At 39.0% G+C, this 16,741-nt stretch overlaps 1 protein-coding gene across 1 annotated transcript in view; it reads left to right on the top strand.

Annotated features, from left to right (window-relative positions):
- LOC150079395 (disintegrin and metalloproteinase domain-containing protein 11-like) overlaps window positions 1–16,741 on the top strand; it is a 445,660-nt gene that overhangs the window by 162,459 nt on the left and 266,460 nt on the right. The window contains exons 11-12 of the mRNA XM_090383050.1: window positions 3,179–3,250; window positions 11,847–12,013. Of these exons, the coding sequence (XP_090239176.1) occupies window positions 3,179–3,250; window positions 11,847–12,013 (239 nt within the window). The remainder of the gene's footprint in view (window positions 1–3,178; window positions 3,251–11,846; window positions 12,014–16,741) is intronic.

The following is a 16,741-nucleotide window of genomic DNA, read 5'->3' on the forward strand; positions in this document are numbered from 1 at the left end:
CTGGCACTGTCTTGTGAAAATATTTCAACTCATGATAAATACCAGCACTCGGAGGCAGTTATGTTATGTTACTGGGTTATGTATATATGGGAAGTTTTGTTCTGTGAAGATGTCCTTTTTTTCTGAAGCCTGCTAAATTTGAGGTCCATTAAAGCAAGGATTTACTGTATTTTTTTACCAAATATATAAGCAGAAATATGTGCATACGTTTGAAAATATGCACATGGTTTTATAAACTTTGAAAATGGAAGTGACTATTAGTTTCATGTTTATATTTTATGGTTATAATTTTTTTTTTATTTTCCAAAAGGCATATAATTAAAAATTTTCATTAAAAAAATTACATTTACCTTTGAGAGTTTTACAATCCATTAGTTATAAGCAGAATAAAAAAAAAAAAAAAACGTTTCGCTAAAATAGAAATTTTGTATTAATGCAGGAAGAAAAGTTAGACATTGAAACAAATAAAGTAATGGATATGTAAAGTACAAGACTGCATGGAGATAATGAGTTTATTTCTTGGTAGATTACAAAGTAGAACTGACAGATAGCACAAAATGCAATAAAAGTTGTTATTATTATTATTATTATTATTATTATTATTATTATTATTGTTGCTCTTATATTATTTCTCCCTGATTGGGGGATTCCACTCCGTGACGGGGATTGCTACCAAGTACACAGGGTGGTCGTAATGTCTGTCTGGTGTTACTGTTGGTCGAGGACATCTCTGACTATCCTACAGATATTCAGGATTGCAACTTTCTGGAGTTCCTTGTAGGTGTTCTCTGGGAGACCTGTTGCTGCTAGGCTGCTATGTAGAGTCTTTGGTACCATACCGGTGGTTGACACGATGATCGGGATGGTCGATACTTCTTGCATATGCCACATCTCCTTGACCTCATATCTCAAGTTCATGTACTTCCTAATTTTTTCCTCATGGGTTTTCTGGACATTGCTAGTGTTGGGCACCGCTATATCAATCAGGTAGATAGCCTTTTCCATCTTGTCCACAAGGGTTATGTCTGGTCTGTTGTGCGGGATGGTCATATCCATTATTATGGCGCGGTCCCAGTACAGCTTGTGGGTTCGGGTCTCTAGTACTGCCTGGGGTTCATACTTGTAGTATGATACACTTTCTTTGGTCAAGTGGTATTTCCTCGCTAGCTTCTGATGTATTATTATCCTGGCTACCTGGTTGTGTCTATGAGTGTACTCAGTCTGAGTGATCATCTTGCACCCCGCGGTGATGTGTTGGATCATTTCTGAGGCCAGGTGGCATCGTCGACATGTGTCATCTGACATTCCGGGCTCCTGTGCGATGTATTTTCTATTGTTTCTGGTGTTGATTACCTGGTCTTGGATGGCCAGTATGAATGCTTCAGTCTCCGGGAACAGCGGCCCACTTGTGAGCCATGCATTGGAAGCAATGTTATTGATGTTATCTTGGAGGTTATTGTAGTGTCTGCCATGGAGTGTCTTCTTTGCTCATCTTTCTAGCTTCATTTCTTATACCGTCTGGGCGGGAGGGGGTTCCTTATTATTATTATTATTATTGCTCTTATATTATTTCTCCCTGATTGGGGGATTCCACTCCGTGATGGGTACTGTTACCAAGTACACAGGGTGGTTGTGATGTCTGGTGTTACTGTTGGTTGTTATTATTATTATTATTATTGTTGGCCATATAGTGCAAGGAAGCCAGAGGCTTATGCTGCACCAGCTAAAAGAAAAAATTTCTGAGTTACCCTGAAAGAGAGAGAGAGAGAGAGAGAGACAGACAGACAGACAGAAGTAGAAGGGAATCACCAAGAAAGAGAAGAATGATGATACCCAGCTCAGGACCCTGGGTGTGCTTTATCCAATGAATTTGTATATGAAAGAAGAACAAACTTAAAGTAAAATTCCCCCTATCTCACAACAGGTTGATGGGGTTAATTTCACCCTCCCATTACCACCTTTGGATTCATCACTTAACTAAAATGATGTTACCTGAAACTAAGTTTCAACCATATCACACTACTAGGTTCTTGTACTTAAGTCTCAGAATTTTATTTCTCAACTTTAGCTTCAGTAATTGGGTTAGCTAGTTGAACACAGCAATTTGTGAACACAATTTGAAAAAAAAAAAAAAAAAATTAAAAATATAAATTCTAAATTTCTGTCTAGCTTTAGCCCAGGGACGTACTTCACTGAATACTGTCTCAACTGCTAACAGGTACTGATCCTACTACCCTCTCTTGCTGATATCTGTCTCTTCCTTGTGTAAGTTTTGAAAACTTTGGAAAACCTTGTGGGGTATAGTATATTGTCCAGTGGCTCTGGAGGTTCCCTGAATTCCATGTTTATTTGTCTTGCGACGTATATAGCCCTCTGTAAAGGCCAGATAATGTTAATTAGTGTGTGTGTGTGTATGTAAGATTATGTTGGTATATTGTTCATCTGGCCAATATGTCTAGGGGTCAGTGGAAGACCACTGACCCATATCCATTGGCACAGCCTAGACCAGGTCAGTAGGGAACAGTACTCTGACAGGGCTAACCAAATCGTCATATGAGCTTTCTGGGAGGGGTGGTGAATGTTGGAATTGAGGACAGGATGGATAGATTGAGAGTTGGAAGGCACAGGTGTAGAGTATAGCAGAAAATTAGAGGAAGAGGCAGCTGTCAGGCAAAGTAGAAATCATTCCCATACTATGTCCCCTTGTGTCTTAAAGAAGCAGAGACAAAAGGAAAGGGGGCTGCCCTGTATATTTTTGTTGGACCTTCTGGAATAGGGGGAACCATCCTCAGAATTCCTGAATGACATAATGCGAAAGTACTTATAGTATAGTAATTATAACAATGCCATGCTCGAACAGATGCTTTGGTTCACATGAAATTGAAGATAATATTGTGGTAAAGGTAAAATTTGTTCTTCTGTTACTATGTATTAAGACACTGCATTTAACTAGGCATTTTAAATCATATTGTCCATTTAATACAACAACAAGATAGTCAGTTCCTCTTACTTCATATATATTTCCAAGCTACATTTTGCATTGTGCATCATTTCTTTAATCACTGTATTATACTGTATATACTTATTTAACATATAGTTTTTATTATTATAACATTATTGAATATAATTAATATTAAATGTGTCTAATACATAATTTATTCTCAAAATGCATTTCCAGTTTGATAGTAGAAATGCCAGCAGATCTGAAGTTGTTAATGATGCCATCCAAATTGTCAACTGTGTTGACATGGTAAGTTGCTGTTTACTATTTATATTTTTGATGTGATATGGTGTGATATATGATAAGACATCACAGCACCAAATGAAAGCCATAGTCTTGAAGGATAAAAATGAAACTCCTGTGAGGTACTCCAGTGTCCTGATGGGGGTTGTTTAATTTTTATCTTTTTTATCTACCATCTTGCAACAAGATGGTTGCCATTTGATATAAATGCCCACTTCCCATTTAGAAATTGTACTAATCCTGAAAAAACAATGTTTTTGGGAACAGGAAGTAACCACTCATGAGACCACAAATTTTATTTATGTCCCAATCGTTGACATAGGTCTGTGGATAGCCCTACTTTGGGTATTTTTATTTTGATCTTCCATTTTGAAACAAGGTGGCTGCCATTCGATAAATGAATTTGCATCAAATATTGTTTCAAATTAGGGAAAAGTACAGAAACTTACAAAATGTTAAAAACAGCTTTCAGAGAAGATACTACATGCTATTTGAACACTTTTCAGTGGTTGGTTCACTTGTCCATTAAAGATGATCCTCACTCTGGCCACTACTCAACCTCCAAAACCAATGATTCAGTCATGCATGTTCATGATCTGATTAGGAGATTGACATTTAACTATCTATGATGTTCGTATTAGAAATACCAATTTATAATGGAGTATATCAATCTCAGTCAATGTTAACAGAAGAGTTGGCAATGTGACATGTTTGTAGCTAATGTAGGAAATAATTTTTACTTGTTTATTTAGAAGTTTTAATGCATTTCATTTTGTTTCACACAAGAGGTTATTGTATTAGCTGATAGGTGTTTGAATCATCGGTAAAATCCCTAGGTATATTGAGGAATGTCTACAGGACAGCAAAATGGAAGCTTGCGATTGATAGTTTCTCTTTAAATTGCATTAGGATTAGAAGTGAGGATCCTGCAGAGATTATTGCTGGAGCCACTGTTATTTCTGATTTTCTTAAATGACATGCATGAAGAGATACAGGAATTATGTCAAAATTTGAAGATAATTGCCAAGATTGGGAGATTAGTTAATGACCAGCATCAAAGGGCATTTCTTCAGCATTACTTTGGTTAAGCTTCATTGATAGTCAGAAAAGTGGCAGCTCTGTTAAATACTGAAAAACTTGGATGGCTTTAATTAAAAATGGTTGAGGAAGAAAAGGATTCAGGGTTATGATATAGGCAGATATTAAGTTATCCATGTAGGGTAAACATAACAAAGTGGGCCTACGATGTTTTATCAGTAGTAGTAGTAGTGGCATGTGATGCAAGAAAGCAAGTGTATGAGCTTATGCAGCATCAGCCAAAAAAAAAAAAAAAAAAAAATCACACCATTCCCTCCAAATGCCTATCCAGTTCCTCCTTAAATTTATTTAACCTATCAACTTCCACAACGACAGATGGAAGTTTGTTCCAGCAATTAACCACCCGCTGGCTAAAGGCAAATTTCTGCACATCTATTCTACATCTGTCTTTTCTTAATTTGAATTTATGCCCCCTTAGGTTCGTAATCTGAACAAATGGAAGGATTCCATCAGAATTCAGCGTGCTCAACCCATTCAAGGCCTTATACACCTCAATCAGATCACCGCACAGGTGCCTAGTCTCCAGCCACTGCAATTTGCAGTACCTTATTGTGCATTTCCTTTTAGAGACAGAGAAGTAATAATTAGTAAAATCAGCAAAGGATGACTGCAAGAGGAAAGACTTGAATATGTTGGCTACAGAGCATAGTAACTAGATACCTCAGAGGGGCTCTGAGAGGAGACAATAATGATGAAGTTTTCAGTTATAACTGATACCAGAACTGTGGCCAAAAATTATGTGGGGGAAAGTATAGACTAGATTGTAGGAAGTTTTCTTTTAGCCTTTGTGTTGTTACTTGCTATAATTAACTTCCTCCATATATACATGAGACTCACTATAGCCTGTCCCAAACCAGGATGTGGTGATGGTGTTGCACCTGAGTAAAGGAAGGAGACTCTCAATTGCAGGAAGTAAGGGAGTCTAACATCTGACTTCCCGAAGCAGCCATCGGGTATGTGTGGACACCTTAAGGGGGGAAATGTTCTACCATGCGAGGACGCTGCAGGCTAATCCTCTGCACTTCAGAATTGAACTGATTAAAAATAAACAAAGAAAGAAAACTGAATATATGTTACAGCAATGAATACTACCCAGAATGAATGAATGAATCCTACCCAGTTTGAAAGATCTCTGTGAATTTTCAATCTTTTTCTGAATACAGAATAGTGAACAGCGTACTCTTAGGAATGCTAAACTGTTTGGTGATATCAGTCTTAGAATGCACACCATTATCTACAGCTTGCAAAATCTTAATTTTATCTGTGATTGGCAAAGCTATCCGCTTTATTGTAATAAACATACACTCTAGTTAATGAAATTACTTTCTAGCTGATGTTCATTTCATTACCACACTGCAAGAAAAGAGCATGAGAACTCTTAAAAAAATGACTTCTCACAATCAGGCTACAAGCTTATCAATTACTTCAATATAATTGAAGTTTTCTGTCATTTTTAAATGTGAATATTTTAATAAAAAGTAAAAAAATCAAAATAAGAAATTGGCCCGATCCAACTACATAGGAAGTTATAATGTGTTGGGACGTTAGAAAGAGAGAGCTTTCACTGTATTATTATTATTATTACGACTTTTTCTCCTTATGGAATTTTTTTCCACCCCATGACAGGTACTGGTACCAAGTGCATTGGGTAGTTGGTTGTGTCTGAGTACTATTATTTTTGGTCAAGGAACTCTGACTATCCCTACAGGTGGTCAGGATTTCAGCTTTCTCGAGTTCCATGTAAGTGTTCTCTGGGAGGCCTATTGCTGCTAGGTTCTTATGCCACTGTGCCAGTGGTTGACACCCTGATCAGGATGGTCGTTACTTGTTCCATATTCCACAATTACTTGACTTCCTGTCTTAGGTCTATGTATTTCCTGATCTTTTCCCCATAGATTTTCTGGAGGTTTTTGGTGTTGGCACTGCTGTCGATCAGGTATGTAGCCATTTCCCTTTTGTTGATGTGGGTTATGTCTGGTCTGTTGTGTGGGATTGTCTTGTCTGTTATTATTTTACTGTCCCAGTGTAAGTTTTGAGTAGGGATCTCTAGTACGGCTTGTTGATGGTCTGTACTTCATGTATAGTGCACTTTTTTTGATAAACTGGTGTTTTTATGCCAGCTTCTGATGTACTATCCTGTCAACCTGGTCATGTCTGTGAGTGTATGCCATCTGAGTGATCATCCTGCGATGATGTTGGGTTGTTTCTGGAGTCAGATAGCATTAGTGTGTGTCATTTGTCACACTAGGGTCCTTGATAATGTATTTCCTGGTGATAATGTAGTTCCAGGTGTTGATTACCTGGTCTTGGATAGCACGCTTGAATCCTTCAGTCTCAGAGAAGAGCTTCCCACTCATGAACCATGCATTGGATGCTATATATATTCTTGATGCAGGTCCTTGTATTGTTTGCCCTAGAATTCCTTCGTGACTCATCTTTCTGTCTTTATTTCTTCTATCTGTGTGAGTGGGGCCTCCTTGTTGAGGTTGAGTGGTGGCATTTTTCTATCTTCCTTATGGATTGGTAGATTGGGGCTGTGTTTTATTAGAATTAACCCCCCAAATTCTTAATTGCCTTCTTTTGTTCATAAGGTCTGTCAAATCCCCCCCCTCGTACTTTTTGGGCTATGGTCAGACTCTCAATGGCTGACTTTGGGTGGTGTTTGCATCTCTTGGTCATCATTATTCCAGCTGATTACATAATCTCCTCCAGCTTGGTGTTGATCCAATCTGTGATCCTGAAGGAGTGTGTTAATACTAGTACTGTATAGGTGTTTATTGCTATGACCACAGTTTTTACCTCCAAGAACTTAAATGCTGTTTTTAACCAATTTTTATGCGTAGATTTCGAAAATCACCATGATAATTTCATGTCACAGTTAATATTTAACAAAAATATGCCAATTTTGCATAGCGAGTAAAGTATGACATACTGATTTATTTTAACAGATATAAATTAATTCTCTTCATTTTAACTTCTGTTCTGGGTAAAATAATGGAGATATACCTTCATCAATATCATTGATAAATATACAAAACAACAGTGGACCCAACACCGAACCCTGTGGGACTCCACTAATTATATTAGTCCACGAAGAGCAGCACCCATTGGTAAAACAACTTACCCTTAATACCATTAAGGGTAAGTTGCTACAATGGATAAAAGGATGGTTGAGTAGGAGAAGACAGAGGGTGGTAATCAATGGGTGCTGCTCTTCGTGGACTAATGTTATTAGCGGAGTCCCACAGGGTTCGGTGTTGGGTCCACTATTGTTTTGTATATTTATCAATGATATTGATGAAAGTGATGATCCTGCTCAGATAGCAAACAAACTGAATGAGTATTTTGTGTCTACATTCACACATGAGAAGTTATTAAGGTTTGAAAATGACAGAAGGTTATCAAATTGTAGCAGGGTGCTTAATGATTTTGTAATAACTGAGAGCAAAATGGAAGAGAAATTGTTGAAGTTAAACATAAGAAAGGTGGCAAGGCAACTAAGCAAACCCTTAGCCATAATTACGAGAGCTCAGGGGAGGTCCCCACAGACTGGAAATGTGCAAATGTATCCCCAATTCACAAAGGGGGATTGAAGGGTGACATGAGTAATTACAGACCAGTTAGTTTAACTTCTGTTCCGGGTTAAAGATGCATTGCAGGATCATCTAGACAAGACTGCAGCAATAATTCGGACATGGAATGGGTTTGGTTACAAAGGAACTGGATGCAAAAAAATCATTTTGATATCATATATTTGGATTTCAGAAAAGCTTTTGACACTGTTGTGCATGGTACAAATTGGAGTAGAGTGGTATTAAGGGTAAGTTGCTACAATGGATAAAAGGATGGTTGAATGGGAGAAGACAGAGGATGGTAATCAATGGGTGCTGCTCTTCGTGGACTAATGAAGGTTATTAGTGGAGTCCCTTAGGGTTCGGTGTTGGGTCCACTGTTGTTTTGTATATCTATCAATGATATTGCTGACGGTATATCAGGCTTAGTGTCGAAGTTTGCAGATAATAATGGAACTCCCATTACTAACCCTACCAAAGGCTGGTAGGGTTAGTAATGGCAGTGTGCTACTGCTACAGGATCTAGAAAATTTGGGCAGATGGGCTAAGAAGTGGCAACTGAAGTTTAACCTTGACAAATGCAAAGTACTGCATATGGGTAGAAGTAACCCCAGAGAAACGTACCAACTGTGTGGTACTACAATTAAGGTGGTAGAAAATGAAAAAAGACCTGGGAGTAATTGTGCAGTCAGATATGAAGTTTTCTGAGCAATGCAGACAGGCTGCCAGGCCAGGTCATGGGATTTTGTCAATGATATATAGGAATTTTGCTAGCAGGGAAAAGGAGGTGATTGTCCCTCTGTATAAGGCAATGGTCAGGCCACACCTTGAGTACTGTGTATAGGTCTGGAGGCATCATTTATGGAAAGAATGTAGATTTGCTTGAATGTGTACAGAGAAGGGCAACAAGATTGGTGAGGGGAATGAATGGATCCTCTTACCAAGAGAGACTTAAGTTCTGCAAATTGTAGTGGCTGGAGTCTAGGCACCTGCGTGGTGATCTGATTGAGGTGTATAAGGCCTTGAATGGGTTGATCACGCTGAATTCTGATGGGATCCTTCCACTTGTTCAGATTACGAACCTAAGGGGGCATAAATTCAAATTAAGAAAGGACAGATGTAGAATAGATGTGCGGAAATTTGTCTTCTACCTGTGGTTCTTAGGTTCACATTCTGATGCAACAATTTACAATTTGAAGAGAGCACACTTAGCATTTCTGGTGAGGATTTTTTGTAGGCTGAGCCAAGGTTTTCCAAGTATTAACTGATTGTTACATGTTCTCAGCCTCGATTTATAAAAATTTTAACTAAATGCACATTTTTTTTTTTTTTTAAATTTTTACCTTCCCTTCATTACGGCAAAGGTTAACCTTGCAAATGTCTAGCAACGACATTAACATATCCAAGTTTATCAGCAGAATCTAACCGTGGTCATTCACTGATGAGCCCCCCAGCAGTTCAACCTCTCCTGGATAGCCCAGACTGCAATGATTTTAATATCGAAAGTTGATAAACCTATTTTCAGGAGTAAGTCAGCAGATGTCTTGCTCCAAACTCCCTTTAACTAACAGTAATAGTAGATATGACTGGTTGTGTGCCATACTTCTGAGCTATTAACGCCTTCAAGTGACTGTTATCTTTATAATAATTGAGCTTAATACGATGACTATGCTCAAGGTCCTGGCTTAAACCCACAACTTGGACATCAAGAAGCAACAGGGAGCCATTCTTTGCACACAGGAGGTTGGGTTTCCATAAACCCTCCTGTGTGTTGAATCAAGGCTCTTTCTTAACCTCCCTTCCTTTCTGGTGAAGCCTGTTGGAAACTAAGTTCACAACTGAGTTGTACCTTTTATCTCTCAGTCCGTGTGTTCTGAAGTATCATTGAGCAATGTGGGGGAGTGACTTGACAGCATTGCATCCAGCCCTGCATACTCTCTCCATACTATGTCCTCGAGACGACCTAGAGAGGGTAGGAAGAGCATTGATCCTCTTACGAATGAGCTCAATAAAAGCTATGGCTGGATAGGAGCTTGGTCCCATCACCCACCCACCTATGTCGAGAGCGCACCTTTCCTGACTCTTTAATGCCATCACCATCAAAAGATGAGTGCAAGGGATGGCTCCACCGCCGCTTCACTGACACCTTTAACTCATACTGCACAGATGCAAAACCCTGGAAATTTGGCCATATGGAAAGTGGTGCTGGACAACAGGGGGAACAAGCCTCCCCTGGAACTGGATGCCTCAAGTTGAGTCTGAGGCATGCTCAATTGATTAGATTTTCCAGACCCTCTGATAAATCTGGGGCCTCTCAAGAACCCGATAGTTCAGGCTCCTGAAGGTTAAGGTTAGAGTCAAGGCTCCCTTAACCAGTCTAGTGGCTCAAGTAGACCCAGGTCTACCCCAGACCTCCACTTGGCCGCTCAAAGTCTCATGTTCCAAGATCCCTTCTAGTCCGAGGTCTCGATTGGTAGCAATCCTCGGTAAATCAGGATCACGAGAGTCACTCCCTGTGCTCCTTGATTGTGTAGGGTCACTAGGGGAAGGGTGAGAAATCCCCAATATCCCAGGATCACTAGATGCAAGAATCTGATTAACCATCTCTATATAAGATGACAAGTTTATCATTACTTATTCTAGGTTGAGTGCCACCACCCATATGGCACCATCCTAGAGTTTGTTGATCCTTCATTAGCATTGTCAGCTCTTGCACCTTGGTATTCTAGGTGTAAGAGCTGTCAGTCCAATTGTGACTTACACAATATAAAATATGCCAAAAGATGTGATATCGAACTCCTAGGATTCTTAGGCTGCAGAGACTCAATTTACAAAAATTTTTAAAAGTGTACTGACTTTTACATTCAGCTAAAATTTTTATCGCTTGGGGCTCTATAACCCCAGAATTCTGTGAGTTCAGATTTCACACGTTTTGACATCTCTCATATAGTCTAAATAAGCCACAACTGGGTTGTTAGCTCTTACACCTAGGATACCTATCCATGCAATGATAGCCAACCCCTGAACAGTCGTCTCTGTTATGGTACTCAACTGAGAATAAGTTATAATAGACTTCTCAACTTGGGAAGTGTCACTTATTTGAGATACAAGAGCTAGGCAACTCCTGAAGTATTTCACAATTCTATATGTGATGCAATAATATACAAACTTTGATTTGTTTTTATATTTTAGCTACATACAGAACTGATGCACTTAATTTAAACTAAATATATATGTTTAGTTTAAATTTTCATAGCTTTTGGTTATATAGCTCTATGATTTATGAGTTTGGATGAGGTGATTTAATGATAATAATAATAATTTGAACAGCAAGCAAACAAAAAGTTTTGTGTGCATCTGTGAGAGATTTCTTGCAAAGAGATTTCTTATGACATCCTTGGTACATGGAGTATGAAAACAACTCAGTGATGAAGAGAACAATCCAGCTGGTGAGCAGGTATGAATACATCTACAGTTTCTGCATTTTAAATGTGTATAATGTGACAATTCACTCTCGTTCACAATTCATTCAGGACCAGAAGGAAAACTGTGATTTGGTAATTGTAATTGTTTGCCAAACATTAAACTTGGTGAATATATACATGAAGAGAAAATAGTTTTCTTTTAATTAGTAGGGGACTACTTTGTTATAGCCTGTGATTACAATTAGTAATTGCACAAGTAATAAAAATAAATGCAAATGCATTTTTCTCTTAATTCTGAACACTCTTTAAATGTTGAATTTCAGCTGTTTTTCCTGAAATTTCAAAAATCTGCTATCTTTTCAGAATACAAATTATTGTAATTATTTAAATATGTTGTATTTTAGATTTCTTGTGACGTTCTATTGGCATATGTTATATTTACATTTAAATGTGCAACCATGTATTTTCAAAATTTGATCAATAAAATTTGATGTTTTCTTTGTATAGTATTTTCGTACAGTTAATACTCGTGTATCTGTTGTTTATGTGGAAACTTGGGCCCATGGAGACCAAATGGAAGTTAGCAGTGATGTTAGGCAGACTCTGCTCAACTTCATGGAATATGCCTCACGTAAACTCTACAAAGTTGCCAAAGATTCTACACATTTGCTCACGTAAGTTTTCCTGTAAATCTAATTCATGATTTGTGTAAGTCTAATACTACTTTTTTCCCCGTATTGGAATATTTTTGAAGGTTAAAATGCATTAATATTGGTAAGTGCTGTACATATTTCAGTTATGACAACTGATACATTTAATACCATAATGAGAGACAGGTGGTGGAAATTTGAAATCCAAGATGAACCACTGAATTAACACAACTTACCTTTTCCCCTTTTTTTTTAAATTTTTCTACCTTTTAATTTTGAGAATAAAATTTAGATTAAAATACACAAATGTAGGAGTTGAATGACATAAAATGTATGGGGCAATTACAGAATAATAAGTCATATCCCATACTTGGTAGAAGATTTATTGTGACTAAAAATAATATTCATATCCTTTGATATCCTTTACTCTGAATTAACAGTTAATGAAGAAAAATTTCATATATTAATATGTCGAATAGATCCTTTTGGAGGTGCAGAAGCCGAATTAGTGAAATGAACTAGGTGGTACTGTTGCATAAGAAAATAAATTTGACTTAGTACTTAGACAGCTCTTCAACTTTGTTACCTCTACTGTGGTATCAGTACTATCCATTTCATTTTACCTCACTGATTTAACTAATTTCGTTAGCTATAAAGCACACATACCACTGCATGCGGTGACATTAGACTGTTTGTTATCAGGATTTTTAAAGATATTAAGTAAGTTAAAGTTGTATGAGATAAAAATAAGTTGGTTAAGTTAAGGGGATGGGGATAAGTTGTCATTTCAGAAGTCACTTTGCCTTCATCATCTTCTGTGCTAAAGTATGGGCCGCCTCCGTAGCCAGGTGGGAAGGAGCAGCAGTGCGTAGCACACGCTTCTTGATTAGACCGGGGTTCGAGCCCGTCACCACCAAATACGGAGGATGCGGAAAGGTCAGGGAATGACCACCGCATATCCCGGAGCAATATGGCCGTAGTTGCTAATGCTCCTAAAAACCAAATAACAACAGCTAAAGTATGAAATAAACAAATTAGCTAACATATGCAGTGCTTTACATTTCAGGCACATTTGATTTGTTCTTACATACAGTGATTTTTTTATTTTCTGTGATTAATAGAGTTGAAGAAAAAAAAACTAAATATGGTTATTTTCTTATCACTTGATTACTAAGATGTCGTAATCAAGATGTCACTTGATTATTAAGATATCACTTGATTACTATTACTATAACTTTATAGAGCACTTTTAATAAAACTCTATAGGTTTACATTCTCTAAACTTAGCCATTTAGTTTAATTAAAACTATATAATATTTATTACTTTCTTCCTGTATTTTTTTTTTTTTTTTCTCTGTATATGTATCTCTTTCATAAGCAACATCACATTTGCAAGTGCTACATAGCAATACATGCAAAGCATGCACAGACCATCTAAAGTTAACAGTACTGCATTAAAACTGTTTAATCTATGAATTTAATTTTTCCATACAAATTGTATGGTAGAGTTATCTGTAGAGGGATAACTCTCTCTGACTTGTGATAGAGTTATTTGTAGAGGTTATATAATACAGCCAAAGGACATCTTTATGTATTTTTGTTGAAAATAATGTGAGAAGTTTAAGTGCCAAATAAATGTTCTGATGGGCTTATATAAGGGTTTAAGGAATAAGGTACATTTTCCTTGAAAAAATTAAGAGGGACCCTTAAAGCACTCAGTCACCTAGAACAATGCTGGAGACTACACTCTATACATGGCACAGGGGGATCCTCCACAGCAGAATGCACTGTTCCCATGGGAAGTTTCAATTTTCGGTGACTCTATTATAAGGTTATTAATAGTTATTAATTAATATAATATTAACTATTATATTAATTAGTTGTTGAGCCCTGCATGATGCATTGAAAGGCTGAAATTGCAAAAAGGGGCTGGAAAAGCTGCAAAAATGTCAACATAAGACTTGAAAGAAAAGGAAAGTATGGCCAAGAAAAACAAAGTTGAGAGGGCTTTTCCTTGGGCAGGCGTAAGCTACTGTTCCAAATACGGGTTGTGGATTTATTAGAGAAGATAAGAGTGCATTCATAAAGTAACTGTTGATCCACTTTCTTCCGGGGAACCTGAGATGCAGTAATAGTTCTGGTGTCAAAATTATTTTTTGCATCCAGTTCCTTTGTTGCTGTGTCATGGTATCCAATCAGAAGGTCATCCCCCACCTTAATAAATCTATGCTGTGACTGCAGTATAATTTCATTCCTATCTAGATGGTGTTATATTACTTCTTTAAACAGTGTCTCCGTTATTTTCCCCTCGACGTGGGCACCTGTATGTGGTGAGGGGACCTCCCAGTGACGCTGCTGGACTTCCAGACTAGCATCACTGGGATCTAACGCCCACAGCCCAGGTTCCAGGCTTGCATCAATGGGATCCGGCGTGTTTGCCGTGCGCTGCAACCCGTGGAAATTCGGAAAGGGGGATCCTGGTGGTTGAGGGGCCCAGCTTCAATACACCACTTTGGCCCCTGCTTCGACAAGATGGGAGGTCCTGGAAGGCCCGGCTAGGATCAATCGGCTAGTAGGCTCGCCTGCGAGGGTCAACCGTGTCAATGCCATGCCCCTACCCTCACGGTCCGAGGGATAGGATTCAGGCTGGCGGCGGTGCGGGTATCTGGGTAGCCCTGGCGTCCCACTCCCGAGCGCATTTATTGCTTGCCGGATAGTGGGCGTCCCTTTGGGCTCCATGGTGGGTGGGGAGCCCGGGCACTGAACCAAAATAAAACTTCTATGAATCCTGATAAACTTACTTCTTCAGGGGGCCCCCAACCCGGTCCCTATCTGAAATCAATGAAAAGGAGACAGATAGCATTATTGCTAAAAAGAGGCAGTGAATCGAATTACCATCAGGGCCTGTCCCAAGGTTCCTAATTATGCATTCTACCAATGAAACACCGATTGGTAAAATGTCGCCCTTTTTTATTCAAAAAGGGTTAGAGGGGTTAGCAGGTTCACCCAAATCAGTTAAGAGGCTTCGTTCTGGAGACCTTTTAATTGAAACTAAAAATGACAGGCAATCGGAACATCTACTCCAAATAACATCAATCGGAGGAGTACCCATAACAGTGACACCACACAGAACACTCAATTCATTGAGAGGTGTCATTTCGGAGTGGGACCTTCTCGACGTAACCGAGGAGGAAATCTGCTCCGAATTAAAACCACAGGGAGTTATTGCCGTCAAGAGAATTACTGCGCGAAGGGATGGAAAAATTGTTAAAACCAGGAGCGCTATCCTGACTTTTAACTCTCCTAAACCTCCTGACGATATTAAAGCTGGATACATCAATTGTTCAGTGCGTCCATACGTTCCAAACCCTTTACGGTGTTTTAAATGCCAGAAGTATGGACATTTTCAAATGGCCTGCCATGGAGTCCTTGCATGCGCTCGATGTGGTGCAAAGGACCACGAAACAACAGCATGTTCAGCCGCAAAACCCACCTGTATTAACTGTGAAGGCGAACACCCGGCCTACCCACGAGCATGCCAGAGGTGGAAAGAAGAAAAAGAAATTTAACGGCTGAAGGCAGAGCTAAACATATTGTACCAGGAGGCAAGGAAATCGGTGAAACCCCTGAATGTCAACAAACCTACCTACGCCCAGAAGGTAGCAGGGAGATGTTCCATCGGAACTCAGACGGACATGACCATTCCTCCAAAGGAGTCTTTTATTCCCATCGCACGTTATCTCTTAAGTTCTCAAAAACCTGCACAGAAAAACCAATCAGCTGCCACTCCTATATCAGTACCTCCTAATGCTCCACAAGTAACCAAGGTAATTACGAAAGAAAAGAATAAGAAAGGGGAAGTCCCCCCTAGTACCCAAGAAAACATGGATGTCGAGCAGAAGGAGGTACCCGAAGATTCAGTCTTGGAACTCTTTGCGGAGGAAGAAATGGACACGGGACAGCATCCATTCTTCCCCAAAAAAGACAAATCCAAGACTGATAAAAAGTAAGCCCTCAGCACCTCGGAAGCCGCCTGATGGACCTACCAAGCCAAAATAATGGCTAAATTCCTACAGTGGAATTGTCGTGGATTCCAGCGAAATATTGATGACATCAAGGCCCTCCTGCAAAAGCATGAGCCAGTTTGCTTTTGCTTGCACGAGACATATATAAAGGCAAATGATGATCCCACCATGCACAACATCGCAATTTTTCGAAAGGATAGAATTGCTGATGGCTCTGCTCATGGGGGAGTGGCTATCCTTGTGGGTAACCAGACCCCATTGCAGCCCTTTGCTAATTACAACTAGCATAGAAGCTGTTGCAATTCGCCTTACGGTGGGATTTTTATTAACGGTCTGCTCTATCTATTTGCCACCTGGGACTGACATCTCCCAGGAAGACCTTGATGATCTTCTAATGCAGTTGCCTACCCCTTTCTTACTTCTCGGGGATTTTAACGGACATAACACCCTGTGGGGTAGTGCTAACATAAATGGAAGGGGACGAGTCATAGAGCGTATGCTCAATGACAATGACCTTTCCCTTTTAAATACTGGAACAAACACTTTCTTCCACATGCCTACCCATACTTTTTCTGCCATTGATCTCTCTATCTGCTCCCCTTCTCTACTCCCTTCACTCACTTGGGAAGTGGAGGAGAATCCATACGGAAATGATCACTTCCCTGTGATAACCTTGTTACACAGTGGAAGACCATGTCTTCCTTTTAGGTTACCACGGTGGAAGTTT

This window comes from Mastigoproctus giganteus, chromosome 10, assembly GCF_048544385.1.
Source record: "Mastigoproctus giganteus isolate SK-2022 chromosome 10, ASM4854438v1, whole genome shotgun sequence".
NCBI classification, from domain to species: Eukaryota; Metazoa; Arthropoda; class Arachnida; order Uropygi; family Thelyphonidae; genus Mastigoproctus; species Mastigoproctus giganteus.